Source organism: Dermacentor albipictus, chromosome 9 (assembly GCF_038994185.2).
Source record: "Dermacentor albipictus isolate Rhodes 1998 colony chromosome 9, USDA_Dalb.pri_finalv2, whole genome shotgun sequence".
NCBI lineage: Eukaryota > Metazoa > Arthropoda > Arachnida > Ixodida > Ixodidae > Dermacentor > Dermacentor albipictus.
Genome location: NC_091829.1, coordinates 87,232,794 through 87,249,921, shown reverse-complemented (window position 1 = coordinate 87,249,921; position 17,128 = coordinate 87,232,794). Strand labels below are relative to the sequence as shown.

At 46.0% G+C, this 17,128-nt stretch overlaps 1 protein-coding gene and 1 long non-coding RNA gene across 3 annotated transcripts in view; one reads left to right on the top strand and one right to left on the bottom strand.

Annotated features, from left to right (window-relative positions):
* The window catches only part of RhoGAP100F (Rho GTPase activating protein at 100F), a 47,197-nt gene extending 39,909 nt beyond the window's left edge, over window positions 1-7,288 (bottom strand). The window contains exons 1-3 of one of the 2 annotated variants that reach the window (XM_070524954.1): window positions 7,160-7,288; window positions 3,409-3,546; window positions 1,337-1,606 (exon numbers count right to left, since the gene is read on the bottom strand). In XM_070524954.1, the coding sequence (XP_070381055.1) occupies window positions 1,337-1,606; window positions 3,409-3,546; window positions 7,160-7,252 (501 nt within the window). In that variant the 5' untranslated portion in view covers window positions 7,253-7,288. The remainder of the gene's footprint in view (window positions 1-1,336; window positions 1,607-3,408; window positions 3,547-7,159) is intronic. The other variant, XM_070524956.1, reaches the window with a different exon arrangement.
* Window positions 1,496-13,071, top strand: LOC139049479 (uncharacterized). The gene is made up of 3 exons (XR_011508334.1): window positions 1,496-1,617; window positions 7,176-7,415; window positions 12,878-13,071. It is a non-coding gene; the product is annotated as an uncharacterized lncRNA (long non-coding RNA).
* Window positions 13,072-17,128: the final 4,057 nt, after the last annotated feature.

Genomic DNA, 17,128 nt, shown 5'->3' with positions numbered 1-17,128 from the left:
CGTAATCGAGAGGCTTGCGCTCGGGGCTGCGCAGTCTCGGCGGAAGATGTTCTCGCTACGGCAGATGAATTGCGGTTAAACAGAGCGTAATGTACAGTCGCGGACAGAATAAAATGGACCACGGGATCTCCGAAAACGTTCAATTCCCGAGCAGCCTGTTGCAGTACCCAGTAAAACTGCCCACGACAACGTTATTAGCATATTCTAGTCGAGGTCTAAAATGCAAATACCAGATTGCGTTGTGAGGTTGCGGAGAAATTCAGCTTTTTCTTAGATTTCATGGTCCGTAATATTCTGTCCGCGACTGTACGTATACGAAGAAGAGACGCTGGTAAAATAAATCGCAGTAGATGTACCATAGCAGTAAACACACGTGACACAGGAGAAAACAATATGTACATGTGCAAATTAGACATATATTAGGTTTTGCAAAGTATCCTTAGAGAGAGAGAGAAATAAACACGAAAGAAAGAAGGCAGGGACAGCAACTGAAGAAAAAATCCGGTTTGCTACCCTACACTGGGGGGGGGGAAAGTGGGAGATAGAGAGATAAGGAAAAAGAGAGAAAGAGAAAAACAGTTCACAACAGTCGTTCACAGCACAGAATAACAGTTACCGCTATAGTCAGTGCTAAAGTCGCGAGGCGGCACCTATCTTATCGGATATGGCTAGGAGTAGCCTTCACCCAAATCTTTTGTCTTCCCGATTATAATGGCTGACAACGCTGTTTGCGATGACTCGGGTCGCGGGGGCAACGATCGAATACACTTCTACCGACTGTCCTAGATGCCGCATACACAGAGACGATCTCTCGCGACCTGCGCTAGCTTTCACTGATGGCAGCCCGTTGTCACAACAAAGCACGTCGGAATGCCGACCTCATAAGCGGTCGCAGCAGAGGGCCACGGATGCATTCTCACAATTCTTAGGCGCGAGACAAACCTGGGGAGGTATTCTGTAAGAATCCACCTTGTGGGCATGCCATTTCGTCTGCTCTCTGTCCTCTCTGTCCTTCCTGTCGATAAATACTATTCTATATATATTCGTCCGCTGCTGAACTCTCGATTGGCTGTGGCGCCAGGTTGCTGCGTACCCGAAGCCCAGCCCAGCCAACCAGAACTTCAACAACAGACGAAACGCACATGTCCACTAGGTGGACTGCTGCATAGAATACCTCCCCAGCTCTAGTTTGGCCTTAATTCTCTGCTGCAATCACCAACGTCAAGTCAACACGAGAGCAGAGTCCAGAAGTAATATATTTTGTTTTTTCTTGCCTGCCTCGTTGGTTAACGGTACTACGCCGCCTGGCATGCGGATAGACACAGGGTTCACTGACCCCTTCTTGCGTGCGCACTCCGTCTCCCTCGCGGATGTACAGCCCGAGCGTCTGCCCGGGCCGCTTGACGATCTCGACGAAGGCGGTGCCGCCCTGCGCGTACCGCCGCGCCGCCTGCGCCCCGGCGCGGCCCAGGCAGCGGGGGTCGAGCACGCGCACCACCATCTCGCCGCGCTTCTGCACGGCCTCCAGGTGGGCCGCCGTGGTGGCGTCGTACTCCCGCTCCACGGCCTCGATCTGGCGGAACACCTCGCTCGAGATGCCGCTCACCTGCGCGCGAGGTGTGTATACACACGTGTCAGGGTTGCACGTGCACACAACGGATGACGTACGATGCTGAGAGAGAGAAGTGGTTCTTGTGGGGAAAGGAGGAAAGGTTAGCACTATCTCCTGCAACCCATGCGGGAGCACGGCTCAGCGCCAGCAGGGTCGGGGAGATGGGAGTAAAGGAGAGAGAGGGTAGGAGGGAGAAAAGTAGAGAGAGAGAGATGGTAAGGATAGGAGAGAGAGAGAGAGAGAGACTTGCGCTTGCGCATGCCACGCGAGGGCTACATGCCACGGCTGTACGCGCACACAACACATCATGGACGAGGCTATAAGAGAGAGAGAGAGAGAGAGAGAGAGAGAGAGAGAGAGAGAGATGGTAAAGACGGGAGAGAGGTCAACCGGACGAGCGTCCGGTTTGCCACCCTACACTAGGGGTAAGGGAAAGGGGGGAACAGAAAGAGGAAAGCGGGATAAAGGGAACACTGTGCGTGCACGTGGCGAAGCGCCTGAAAATCAGTCCAAGTCTAAGCAAGAGCCCCGCCGAGACGTTAGACTGCCGTCCTTCTGCCATCTGAAGCTAATCTTGGTGCTTCGCCATAGCTGGCGATGCAAGTTGAAGTCGCCTGTGAAGACCAAGGAGCCACTGGTCTGCAGCAGTAGGTTGCAGTACGTGGTAGTATATGGTAAAGATGGAACTTCTGTTATTCTGAATAGGTTGCTGAAATGTAGGAGCGCCAAGCACGCCCTTGTGGTGAGGACTGTTGAGGCTCTGGCTGTTTGGTATGCGACATATATTTGAAAACGAAACAAATGGTACAGCGCGAAAAACGCGGGACACAGTAAGCGCGGGCACACAGCGCACTTTCTTGTTGTTTTTTTCTCGACCCTATACGCGTGTGCTCCCTTACTGTGTCCCGTGCTTCCGTGCCGTGATGGGAAAGCGAGAATAACGGTGGCAAACTTGTCACCACCGGTCATTGCGGCGCTCGTTGCACGGCCGTGCGGATCTATCTAAGCCTTTGTTCAGTCACAACACACGCGATCGCCAAGGACGTTGATATGCAGATTGCTTAGGGGAAATCGTACGAGCCGTGGAGATTCACGAAAGATGCGATAATTTCGTCGGTTACCCGTTTGTATCTTCTTGCTCAGAAAAAAAAAGAAACCCTGCTTCTGTCCTGATAGTCACCTGTGACCGATGGAATGTTGGTTTGTTCTGTTTGTGCATATATATCACGAGCAATAAAACCCGTAGTTTTCAGTAGCGCCATGTCCACCCTTCTTTCTCTCGGTTCGTGTGTTCCGTTTGCGCTACACTTTATTACATGGCGTTGTTATAGTTATATCTGTGTAAGCCGCCTCTGTGGCATTTCTTCTTACCCCCCTCCTCCTCCCTCATTTTTCTGAGTGTTGTTTAATTAAGAGCGCTAGGTACACGTACGATTATTCGCGCTAAATCAATGGCTTGTCCGCGCTAAAACTTTGCACATTGGTAGCATTTTCTCGTAAGTTCAGTTTGTAGCACACATCCGTGTGGCCCACATCCACAATAAATCCTAAGGGAGCGTCACAGCTACGGCGAGAACACGACGTTTCGCCGTAGTCTCGACAGGTGGCAGCACCATTCCGTTGCAGCGAAACGGGCATGTTTGGAGCGGCTTTCTTCCTTCGGGAATTTGGGCTTTGCGGGGTTTAGCACCGTCGCCTCGTGAGTCTTGCGAGCTGTGTAGCCGCGTAGGGGTACAGGCGCATGCATTTTTTTTTCAACAAAAGAAGAACAAATAACTCGGAATGTGCCGACGCACCTTTCGGAAGTCCCCCTGCAGAACCATTTCGGGAGCGGGGGCTCCCGGTGCCAGCCGGGGTCTGACCGCCCCCACCCGAGGACCCCACGTCTCGCTGCCGCCTTCGACGCACACCACCAGGTCGCCCTCGTGGTTTTCCTGCGCCATCGGGGATACGACAGCGTGTTTGCAGGGAAAGGAAACAAGCGAACAGCACACAACGCCAAGTCCACGATATATGTAAACACACGCGCGCAAAAAAAAAGACTGTTCGTCCGATTCATTGTATGCGACTAGCCGTAGTAAGAAGGCACCAACCAAGTTTCCAACGAGTTTACATTAGGTTACGTTGAAGTTAAAATAATCAAGGCCCGTATTCACAAAGAAACCTTACAAAAGAATTGCTCGTGAGGGAAAAGTTGAGCCGGTTTTGGGGCTGGGCGTATTTTTTAGTGAAGGTTACTGGCCAGTGCCAAAAAAGCACTAACTTGCGAAGTTGAGTGCATCTTAACATTTGTGCTTACCACCTGGTCCTTGGCACGACTATAGCAGCACCAACATAACTATCGAACATATGCTTCTATCAATATGCTAACATGGTATCAATAAGTTTTCAACAGGTTACATAAGCGAGTGTTCCTGCTCCTACATCAACGACGTCTTGAGGTTGCCTGAGTTCCTGACTTCGTGAGCAGCCGTTTGTCTTGTGGCCACGTACCATTTACGTATTCCAGATGTTGCCGTGCACCGTCCATAACACACTCGGTTAATTTCAGCTGAGTCAGAGGTACGCGCTCTCTGAAAAACAGCCTCGTATAACCTGTTCCATTATTTGTTATTTCTCGACTTTCAGCTGTCTTTAATATTATCTCATTTTTCGTGTGTGTTTTTGCGTGATGTCATGTATTCAAAGGATCACTGGAATCGTATTTGTGACTGTTCATTTTCTACGTTTCATGAAGATCCGGGACCTCTAAACCACGGAAAAAATATACTAGCAAGCCTTAGAGCACCGTCGATAATTTAATTTGGTAGCTCTTCTACAGCCAGCTTCCGTTTAGTTCACCGGGAGGTTACTCTATTGCGACGTCATGATGCAGAAGTTAGCCACGTGGGAGCCGACCACGGCAAGGTTTTGATCTTTGTTCCGGCTCGCCCGGTAGTAAGAACGTGCCGAGAACACTCGCGTGCTCTTCTGTATAAAGTGTACTCTCTCTCTCTCTCCAAATTTTTTCTGCAGCAGACACAATCCTCACCAAGAGATTATTATTATTATTATTATTATTATTATTATTATTATTATTATTATTATTATTATTGTTGTTGTTGTTGTTGTTGTTGTTGTTGTTGTTGTTGTTGTTGTTGTTGTTGTTGTTGTCGTCGTCGTCGTCGTCATCATCGTCGTCGTCGTCGTCGTCGTCGTCTCTGTTGTCATCAACTTTGAAACGAGACGGCGACAAACAGTCACCCAGCGTGCTTGAGCCAATCAGGTATCAAATGCGTGAGTAGCGGCCTACCACTTTGCCCATCTCTCATTTAATCTTTCCTTTTTTTTCATAAAAACCTCTATCTCTATATTGCACAGTCACCCATGCTTGTATAACGACTCCGGTTCCTCCATCAACCGCTTCCCTGCTTTTTTGCTTCAACCAATCTCTAAACGTATCTTGCTTATTTCAACTGCTGACCACTTAACGCTTTCCTCCGCTTAAGCCAGCCCACCGTGATACACCTCGCAAAAAAAACTGGCATACACTGCCCTTATCAGGCCAGTCTTGCAATGCACGAATACAGTATGGTTGCAGTTTTATGTATAACAACATTCCTGCAATTGAAGGCGCCCAGCTAAAGGCACTAAGGTTTACCTTAATTCAGTACAAGCGGACAGACTCGCTGACCAAGCTCTTACACAGTGCCGGGCTATACCTTATGTACTTTGTCCACTAGAGCAAAGCTATACATAGCCTAAAATTTTTGTACAGGTGCCTCCATCGTGGCTTCAAGATAAATAGCGCAGCGTTTATAGAATTTAGTCGTACAACAGGAGTGCGTCAGAAGCCCTACTAAACACTTCAAGACTATTGTTGTCGAAAGTATTGCTTTATATTTGATTTTTATCCACAACTGATACAAGGTGGAACACACTAGACCAGTTTTGTATACACTGATGTATACAGGGCGATATTCTTCTAAAATTTCTAGATTAAAAAATAGCCTGTTGCATATAACTTAATTCTAGTCATTGCGCTGTAATATTTAGAGAGGCGGTCATTACTTGGAAGATAAATCGAAATACATATTCGTCTAATTAACAAACATCTACTAATTATCTTTTGTATCAATTACTTTACGGCATATATTGCAGTTTAGGAATTGTATCCGGTGAGGTTGCAAGGTGTATCAACTTTAAATGAATTTCCAAAATTATGCCTGTTTGGGGGCATCCGCCATCAAACTTGCCCTAAAGGTGCACCGTTGTTCCGCTTACTTTCGTAACAAAACGTTCTTTTATGCATTGAAGCAGGAAAGTAACTGGAACGCCCACGTGTTTCGTTCCACGCTCAAGGCATTCTGGAATGAGGACGCCTCTCCAAAGCTGCATTTACCTAATAAAAATGTTTATTCTCTCTCTCTCCACGCTTTGGGAAATATCATCTCGAAGCTGGTGCTATCCTGGAAATTCATTTCAAGTGGATACGTCTTGCAAGCTCACCAGTTACAATTCGTAAATCGCATTATGTGCCATAAGGTAATTCATTAAGAAGTTAATTAGTGAATTTTTGTTCGTTAGTTGAATGCGTGTTTCGATTTTTCGCGCTAGTAATGTCCGCCTCTTCGAATAATCTAGCTTACGGACAACAGTTATGCTACCTGCCACAGGCGACGTTAAAAAATTATTTTTCATCTACGAATTTTAGCACGTAAGTAGTAGCTTACGCCCTGTATTCAGCCTACTCCTGTAAAAATGATATATACTTACTGCGCCAGCCTTTCGTCTTCTGCGTTTCATTTAAGAACCTCAGTACGTAATTCATTACATAAGCGCCCTTTATTCAATTTAAAGCCTTTAGAAATTCCTGTTGGGACAGTGTCCTGAAGTAAATAAATAAATGAATAAATATTCATTTAATTAATTCCAAAGCTCTTGGAAGGCGGTAGTCTGCTGCGGGTCTTGACGGAGGGGAGAAGTAAAGCCCTTTAAACTTCGTAAAATAGCCACGCTCTCTTCCTCCGCCTTCATTCCTCCTCGTTTCTCCTCTCTTTCACGTTCCCTCCTCGACCTTGGCACCGCCTACACCTCTCGAGCGTAGCAGTCGAAACAACACAGAACAGCAACGGTGCCAACCATGCGCTCCTCGCCACTCCGTAGACGCTTCTCGGGCAAAAATGGTGCTGATGCACGGCGCGAGGGCCCACGTGATGCTAGTAGGCCAATAGCGAGGCGGCGTCTGCCTCGGCCAGAGCGCGCGAGGAGGAGGCGGCATTCTTCGAAGCGCGGCGCTGCTTTACGAAGTTTAAGGGGTTTTAGGGATGGATGGATGGATGGATGGATGGATGCGTGGATGGATGTTATGAGCGTCCCGTTTGGAACGGGGCGTTGGGTTGCGCCACCAAGCTCTTGCTATTATACTGCCTAATGTCCTACCTAGGTTAGACAATGAAAAAAGAAAAAAAAAAGCACAATGAACTACCACGTCCAAATTTTCTGATCCCCTATTGCGAACTGTCCGCTATTGCGAAGGCAGCGCCACCGCGCGGCGGACGCTCGCACCTTTTTGCGTCCGCAGCAGAGCATCCTGGCGGCGATGATGTGCTTGACCTTTTCTCCGAGGCGGGGCGGCGGGCGTCCAGGCGGGTGGTTCATGTGGCCGGCGGCGGGCCTCCTCCGGGGACCCTCCTCCTCCTGCTGTTGTTGGTGTTTACGCCGATGTTGCTGCTGCTGCTACGACGACGCCTCCTCCCGCAGGGATGCTGCTGGCGGCCTCGGCGGTGCTGGGACGGATAAGAAGTGCGGATGTAAGCGGACGGTACGCAGGGGCAAGCCGCTCGTTCTTTGCACCCACGCGGGTTAAAGGGCAGGTTGCAGGGACATCATCATCATCATCATCATCATCATCATCATCATCATCATCCTGTTTTATGTCCTCTGCAGGACGAAGGCCTCAACACGGCCACAATTAGCACATGACCGGAGTTGTTGGAGAAGTATGGGAGAGGCCTTTGCCCTGCAGTGGGCGTAGCCAGGCTGATCATGAGGAAGACGGGTTAAAGGGCACACGTGTGCAGTCACGTGCGAGTACAAAATACGAACTTGTTGACCCCTCTAGTCACACTCAATGAGTGAATTGTATTTCAAGACCTCCAAATTTATGTTGTTGTTTTTTTCTGGATACACAGCGCTAACTCTGCGAGAAAAGGTTTTGCACCTGTAGTGTGAATGTTTAGGTCGCATCACGTCAGTCGTCAAACTAGCAAAAATCTGCACTGATTACGGATATTGAACTCTTATAGAGTAAGCGTTATATCGCGACGGGAACGGAAATGTTCGTTACAGGTGAGCGCGCTGGCTGAGGGCCTGCGGACGCAAGAAAGAACCCTAGTTAAAAGCAATGATACGACAGGCAGCACGTGTCTAACCTCTCGTCAAGAGTGGTAGTTCGCAACTATTAGATTTTTCTTTTTGCTTTGCATTGCTGACGTCGCTAAAGTGACTTACGTACGCTATTCAAAGAGCATGGTGTTTCGAGTTTCAAGTTTTTGTCTCATCAACGATGCCACTTTTTACATAGGAGTGCATGCAAAATTAGTTCTACACAGGAAGTCCCAAAGTTTTTAACTGTCAGGGGGACTCCCATACATGAACAAAATGAAAAAAAACCGAGATATGCATCGAGAAGTGGCTGCGGTAACTTTACAGGCAGTTTATCAAAGTAAAGAACAATGCGAAAAAAAAAATATAAAGCTGTTTAGTAAGACAAAAATGGCAAAGAAAACTTCTGTAATAAACAAGCAATGTCAGTTAGCAATACAATAAAATAGGGAGCAATAAACCTGCGCTGTTATTGCTACGTGAATTATCATTACAGTCATAAAAGTCAGTTGTTATGATGAAGAGGGTTGTTACATCAAATATTTCTTAACTTGGTTCTTGAATACATGCTCTGTGGGGTGGGTGATGATTTAATGGTATCTGGAATAGAATTACACAGTTTGGTTCCCGCAAATGCGGTAGTGAGCTTCCTATAGTTTGTGCACACTTTAGATAAAACACGCCTATCGAATTCGGAGAACCTACTAATGTTAGTACTTACAAAAAATTATCAATATTTTCACTTCAACATCACTTTTAAAATCGAGAAAAGCGGCTTTTCAGCACAGATATAGACAAGAGCCTTGTTCTAGAAATTAAATGATATGAATGTTTGTAATCTCCAGCTGCCAGAAAGTTTGTGTAGAAAAAAAAACAATACTGTCTGGTTTTCTTCACTTCCCGACAGATTTCTTTTTTTATATATACAGGGCACATACCGGCATAAAAATTCTAATAGAATTTACATTGCTGTAGAGAATAACTGAACTAAAACAGCGAAGCATAGCAAATTTAGTGTTGGTTGCTTTCTTCCCAGAGTAAAGTTATGTGTGTGAAAGAAGGGTGGTCAGTGTATGCCTTAACGCACGCGCCCAGCGGTGCACAATTTTCAACGAGAATCACCGGCAAGGTAAAAGATTTCTGTTAACATGACGCCAAGGATAAAACAACGCCGAGGGAGCGCACCAAGGCGAGGCAAACATCGCGCGCAAGCCCACAATGCGAGCACTCTCGCTACTTCTAAGAACCTTTGCAACTTTATCTTTATTTTTTTAGGGGTGGCGGAGTAGTGGGGAGGGGTTGAAGAAGAAACGGTCATGTTTGGAGATGAAGTACGTGTGCATTTGCATGCGTCCACAACATAACTAAACACTATAAAATTTCCACAGCGGATGCTTTGCCTTTCACTCGCTCTATACTTCTTCAGACCGGGCAACTTCCCAAGCGTTCTTTCGTTAGCTTCTGCTTCTTCATGAACCATCGTCGAGGAAAAAGAAATATTCAGTGTGGGGGAGAGGGGGAAGACGAAACGGGGAGGGGGGGGGGGGGTGTTGCTTCGAGCAGAGCCACCCGAGAAACGATGAAGCGTGAAACGGCCTTCGAAAGTATGACGTCAAGTGCCAGTGATTTCGTTTTTAGCGCGCTCCCTATGCAAGGAAACAAAACTAAAGAAAAGCAGCGAAGAGGAAATATACCGAGGAATACGACAACGGCGCAGGCACCGCTGCGCCTTATTCGATTATGCGCATGCCCAGGCCGCAGTGCCAGCCGGTGCAGCAGCTCCAACATGCCGCATATATGACCCGGCTCGCACTTTTTTTTTCTCTCTCTCCCTCTCTCTCTCCTTCGAATGGTGCGGCAGATGTTTGGCTTTGTAATTATGCTTCCGGGGAGGTCATGGCCTCGACGATGTAGAGTTAAAGCGGTGAAGGAAGAGGAAGAAGGTGAAAACACTCCGCCAGGAGAAAAAGAAAAAGAAAAGATTGTGAGAAGCGAAGAAGAGCAAAACGAGGGCAGAATAAACAAGCTGAGCGGAATTGAAGAAGATCGTTTCGTGCTTCATCCAGAAAGCTACAGCGCGCCAAAGATGAAAAGAAAGAGAAATAGTTCAGCATCAGGAAGTACAGCGTCGGAAAAATTTTGGATAGAATGTCTTCCTTTCTGGCGAAAGAAAACAGAAATATTCGGAACAAATACGGCGCGTTGTACGCCCTATCTTTTCTCTTTTTTTTTTTCTGCTGTACGCTTTTCGTTCGCACTTACGGTGCCTCCGGGCTGCGAATTGCGAAAGATTAAAACTTTTCTTTCCTTTTCGAAGCAAGAAAAAGAGAAGCGGGAAGGCGGTGATGAAGGCAGGCGAAAGGGGTTACGGAAAGTACATGAGGCCGGGTCGTAAGCTGAAATTAAACGCGCTGTGGGTGACCTCTGCAGTGAGATCGGCCGAAAGCGGACGTTATATCGAGGCGGCTGAACTTCCAGAGGCACTAGAGTTCTAGACGCACTTCAGTCTGACTGCTGCGTGACATCTGGCACATATGAAAAACGCTGCTCTCTTTTAAAGGGTAGACGAAAATAGAGAAATAACTTGAGCTGCATTAGCACACAGTAAAACCTCGTTATAGCGAAGCTCGAGGCAGAGACAGAATTACTTCGTTATATACATTGCTTCGATATACCCATTATAGAGGCGCTTCAGTCTGACTGCTGCGTGACATCTGGTACATATGAAAAGCGCTGCTCTCTCTTAAAGGGTAGACTACATAGAGAAATAACAAGAGCTGCATTAGCACACAGTAAAACCTCGTTATAGCGAAGTTCAAGGCAGAGACAGAATTACTTCGTTATATACATTGCTTCGATATACCCATCATTGCCTGCGCTACACTACGAATGTCTGGCAGGATTTCAAAAGAAATTTCACTTTTTTTTCTTAAGCAAGAGAATGGCTTCATTCTTGTTTATAGGCAGCAAACAAATGAACCGATGTAAATGTGGTACCACACCTGACTAAGGCCTGCTCCTTCCACACTTACTTCGTTATATCCATTATCTCGACATGTCCCATATCGTTATATCAAGTTTAGACTTATCTAGAACACATAACAGGGCAGAGCGATAAAAACAAGGACAATGAAAGGAACGTACATAGGATGGGCGCAAACTTCCAGCTATATTTCGGAACATGAAAGCGCGCCTGTATGAATACACATCAGGTCCACATGTACCACACAACGTTGATAAAAAAGTTCGAGCGCTTCCATATTTTCCTTAACAGAAACACAGAGCCCATATCGAATGGATCGCGTCACAAATATTCGCAGATACGTATACAAAGCCATCGCATGAGCAGAAAAAGAAAACAAAACATGATGCTTGGATAAAATGGAACACTACGTGTCAGTTGAAAAAATAATCTAACAAGTGCAGCTCCATTGCAAGCAAATTTACAGAAGGCATGCTTACACATTTGTCCGCATTGTTAGCAATAAGGACTTATTCCCTTTCACATTTAAAAACAAGAAACGAACAAAGAGCACCCCAGCTGTCGGAGAAAACTTAACATATTCCACCTGTAAAAACTTGCACAGTAGGCCACGAGAAGCCTACGTACGGACAAATATATGGAATAACCTTCCAAGGACGATAAAAAAAGGAGGTGAGTTTTCCCATGTTCTTAAGGAATCTATAAATAATAACGAACACGTTTCAATGGTGCAACTTTTTTCGTGCTTCGGCTACTGTTTTTTTTTTAACGCTTGCGCGATAATAGTTTGGTTCGTCTGATTAAACTGTTAACTCTGAAATCAGATTATGTTTCAACGTGCGTTGCAATAATGTTTTGTATTATTGCACACGAGCCAGAGACTAGCAGTTCTGTTAAAGGCTCAGGTGGTTTTGCTAAATTTGTTCTTGTTTTTTGTAAACATATGGAAATAAAGTGATCATAAATTTAAAAAAGCACTTAACTTTCAAAGGATGAAGCGCCAACAGCGACGGCACACTAAGAAGGAACAAAGAGAGGACAAGCAAATTGTCCTGTCTTTATTCCTCTTGAAAGCTATGCACCAACTAGCCCCACAACGTGTTTTACTGCAACACTTGATAAGCAAGAAAAAAAAGGAGCAAAAGCAAGAAATTATCGCGAACCTGAAATTTCCGGACCAGATCACCATGTCTAGATTTTGACAGCGTTTTCTCATGCCTACCTAACTTTTTATGGATCCACATGGACTACTTGGTATACTGAAATAGACACAGACTGAACATACGACATTCGAAAACATTTACAGCACCACAACGGCCTACAAACAAGCAAATGCTTTGAAACTCGTGACGTCGCACTTATGTACTAGCTCCGGAATTTCGATGCGAAAAAAAAAATCGGAAGTTCTGTTGTTACTTTATTTTCTGGTGTTCAAACCTCTTACCGCAAATTAATGAATATATAGTTTTGCAAACATACTTTATCATCCTAAACTAATTTAGAGTTTCGCTACAACGATCAAAAGAGCAACCGAAGTGGCAGTTAATGTTCCAGAACAGCGATAAGTATTTCTTACTACAGAAAATTCTACTTGGCATTGTGTCCTTATATGAGAAATTATAACACGGCCGTGTGCGTGCCTATTTATAGCACTCCTGTAGCACATTTATAGAAGCGAAAAACATGCCATTCAACAGTCATATCGCTTGAACAGGGAGTTTGTCATCCTACTGAGGCCACCCGCACCTTGCGTTTTACATTGCCTCCGAAAATGTTCGTACTTATCTCATAAACGATTACGTAAAGTATTATTCCCGATCACGAAGTCACATGCTTGCGTAAGTACGATGGAAATAGTTTAGTCCTAGCAATCAGGAATATTGACTTTGTTTTCTTTTTTTCTTTCTTTTCTCTAGACAGCTGCATTGTCACAGGCTACGAAAAGCACCCGTGGGTTCTGTTCCGAATAACAGGCAACGACATCGAAATTCAGGACGCAGCATCAGCAGGTCAACCTACCTATAACACTGTCTACATCCTAATCTCTGTGTTTATAGTTTTCAAAAAGCTATTTTTACATTAAAGAAAATGAGAAGATGGCTATTCTGTACACGTAGGTGCAGATCCTGCTTTCGGGAACTAATTGTCTTTAAATTAAAGAAAAAAATTTTGTTGCTTTCGTAACGTACCAGTCGGCAATAAGAACTGACTCAAAAAGCGAATACACGGTTGAGCTGCATTCGCGTTTGAGAAGTGCACGCAAAATCAAGACCGTGAGTTGCGTGCGTAGAGGAGTACTTTCCGAAGACACTAGCACGTGGTGCTAGCGATGAATATGTGCGTGCTCATCGAACAATCACTACTTCAGATACAGGCTCACGAGCATGCGCTAGCAAGGCACGTGCAGAACGTGCCTTCCCTTGGCAAGCCGACCGTCCTTTCGAGTCCGTATATGCCGTTCAGTATCTTCGGGTGATATATGATGGCGGTATCTGAAAATGAGTACGCCATAAGCCATCGCAGCAGAGGGCGACGAGGGCACTGTTGCGGTTCTTGAGGGCGACAGAACTGGACAGGCGACTGTAGCCTGAACAGATGTTGATGGTGCACCAAGTGTCAGTGTGCTGTGCGATGACAGTGTTCGGTGACAGTGACCGATTGTGATTGTGTGTCTATGCTCCTTCCTTTCCTTTCCTTATCTCTACTTTGTTTCCACTTTACCTCCCCCTCCCCTCTCTCCCCAGCGTAGGGTAGCCAACTGGATTTTTTTTCTCTGGTTAACCTCCCCGCCTTTCCCCTTTCCTCTCTCTCTCTCTCTCTCTCGGGTGATATATTATCGGAAAGAGACGTTTGCTAGACTTAACAGAACGTACCAAGTGAACCGAGGTCAGCATTTCGCGCCATCACAAGAGACACGGAAGCAGAGTTCTCAGAAGCTAGAAATAGAAAGGAACGTACTACAAAAAAGTCCACATTGCGCACAAGAGCTTGAAGGAGAAGGGTTCAGCTTGTCCAAGGGCGCAAAGAGAATGTTCAAGGACGGTCAACGACAACAACAAAAGAAGCCTTCGCGTACACAAAGGGTGATGAGCAATATATGCATAAACGTTATATGCGCAACAGATACAAGCTACAGAAAACCGGCAGTTCTTTATTTTTATTTGTAAATAGTGCAGACTCGTTTCGGTCCTAGCGGGGGTGAGCACACAAAATATATATATGCACGTATCAGGCAGGAGAAAATAGAGGCACAAGAAATATCAAAGTATACAGCGAACATTTCAGTTAACGCGCTCCAACATTTTCATATATGTATTGGCATTTGCACCGTGAACAAAGGTTTTCGGTAATGCATTGCATGGTTTAATGGTCCTCTGAAAAAAGAAAATCCTTGATCATCTTCCTGCGGTTCTGGCGAGTGTTTGCGCGAGAAACGGAACACCGGAAAGTAATAGGAATGCACTGAAATAACCGAAATGAACTGGAAACTGGCGCGAATACAAGCACTCCAACGTAGTGCCTGTGAGTGCAACCAGCTAACAATAAATCACGACATAAACCAAGCACACCTAATGTCGCCTCGCGTAGGTACATCTGCTACGCACGCGTACCTTTTTATGAAAAAAGAAATAAAGCACACGGTGTCGTCGTTTCTTTAAATTCATATTCCTTACGTTCGTCACACCTCATTAGGGGTCCATACCGCGCATAGAGTTTCTCACTACATTACCTAGAGGGAAATCTGGCGCTGCTGCGCTGTGGTATGCATGGGAATGCTGGTATATTGTGGATTCGGATTGGCATCGTTCTCGGAGAGACAGGACACCTTGAAGACGCGCTTGGCAAGTACCGTTCCGTCTGTCACAATGATTCATTTTCTGCTAAAACAGCACGTGAAAAGCTGTGTTAGCTTTATTATTACGCGAAAACATGTTTTGTTTAACTATGAGAACTTGTTATTGCGTGTACGATTATATGTTAGATAAAAAGTATCAGCGGGCCGCTAAAGTTGGAGGACAGACGACAAGATTCGCGATCGCTTTGAAACAGTTTGTCGTCTGTTCTTGCTTGTCTTCGCTTGGTCATGCATCGTTGGTGAGTAAAGATGTAATATGCGTGAATGGAAACATTTTATCAAGATTTTACTTGGAGAAAACGTTATTTGCGTAGCCATATCCACGTTTTAGACGAAGCCTCTTACAACACCAGCCAACAAGAGCCTCGCAGACACATATGCCTCATTCCCATGACGGCACGGTGCCCCCTTAAGAAACTCCCATAGACGGTGGCGCCAGATTTCCCTCTAGGTGTTATAGTGAGAAACTCTATGATACCGCATATACGTGCCCATTCCTAGGCATCCCTCCAGAGTGGGCGTGCGTCACTGTGACACTAGAGATATGACACGTATGTACCGCACACCTGCCTGCATACGCTTCTCGCGATCCTGCTTCCGACGAGGATCAGACATCGCCTTCACACGCGCGAAATCACTGCGTCGGTCTCTAAGTGCGCGCGCATGCGCACCTGAAGTGGTGTTTGCATTTCGGATCCACCCGCCGTGGTTGCTCAGTGGCTATGGTGTTGGGCTGCTGAGCACGAGGTCGCGGGATCGAATCCCGGCCACGGCGGCCACATTTCGATGGGGGCGAAATGCGAAAACACCCGTGTGCTTAGATTTAGGTGCACGTTAAAGAACCCCAGGTGGTCAAAATTTCCGGAGTCCTCCACTACGGCGTGCCTCATAATCAGAAAGTGGTTTTGGCACGTAAAACCCCAAATATTATTATTATTTCGGATCAGCTCGTGAACAATGTAGAATGCACAAGCACTGCACGACATTGAAGGTACGGCCTGTGCGGTGCACAAACATTGAATCAGATTGCACCGCTGCGAAAGAAAAGAAGAAATTAGATGTAAAGGAAATTGCGTGCGTCGCCTGTAGTTGTATACACTATTTAATTATGCATTTCACAATATCTTCGCGTCACATCGACTCAGGCGTGTGCGTCGGATATGAGTAATCATTAGTAAACGCAGGTGTGTTCTTTCTATCTCACGAATATCGATCATGTCGACCCCAAATTTTAACCGAGACGGCTGTGCTTGTGCAAGAGAGAAAGTGGTGGTGGCGTGAACAGTGAGCCTCTGTCGCACACACACAAAGAAAATATGTTGCCTTATTAGTATTTCCCATTGTCCCGACTGGTTTATTTTCTCTTCAGTAAATTATCAATTTGGGAAACTCAAATAGCAAAATCAAATAGCAAGAAGTTCACAGTAATAATGTTATAACTATTATTATTCAGAATTTACCTCACTTACGTATTCTTAATGATAACTTCATGTTACTATACCTGTATTGACTACCTTACTGTGCAATATTTTATTTCATTCATTATCGCTCACTTTCTCTTCTTCAGTTATTCATTTATTTTCTCCCATTGATGTTTTATTTATCATATTACCGACCCGTTTCTTGGCCTATCCCCCATAGGAGTGGGATTGCGCCATTAAATAAGGTACCATCATCATCATAAGCAACAGCAGCACTACGTAGAGTTTCTGCCTATTCTAGTGGGGAACTCTGTGCAGCGGTAGGCGGAAACAAACACAGGGAAATCCAGGCAAAGCGATTCGCACGCGCATGTACTACACCCGTTCCCTTTGAGGGCCAATCGCCGCCGCATTCCTGACCCGTGGGCGCATTCAAACATCGGCGAACTACCCTGAAGACAAGTACCCAAAGAGAGAGAGAGAAAGAGAGAGAAAAGAAATAAAGAAGTACCCATGGGCAATCTGCCAAAAGTGAGTGAATCGAAGGAACACGCGGGAGTGTGCGAAAGCTAATACGACAAAAATAAAGGCTCGATATGATGAAGCGGAAAGGGGTGGGACGATGAGAGGTTGGGGAGGAGTTAGGGAGCAACGGGGAAGCCGTCGACCTTTTCGCCATTTCTCTCCCCAACTCGCGCGACGCCGGCGCCTCGCGGTGGCGGACGAGAACAGCCGAAGGCGCTTTGTTATTTCTCGACCTCCGCGCAACGTAATTTGGCGCAACGCCGCAAGCCGACTCTCGGCGGAGGCGCAGTGAGGAACCAATGATGCTGATTCACGCCTCGTTCTTCCTCTGTTTCCTTCTTTCTTTTGCCTCGCGTACCCGATGA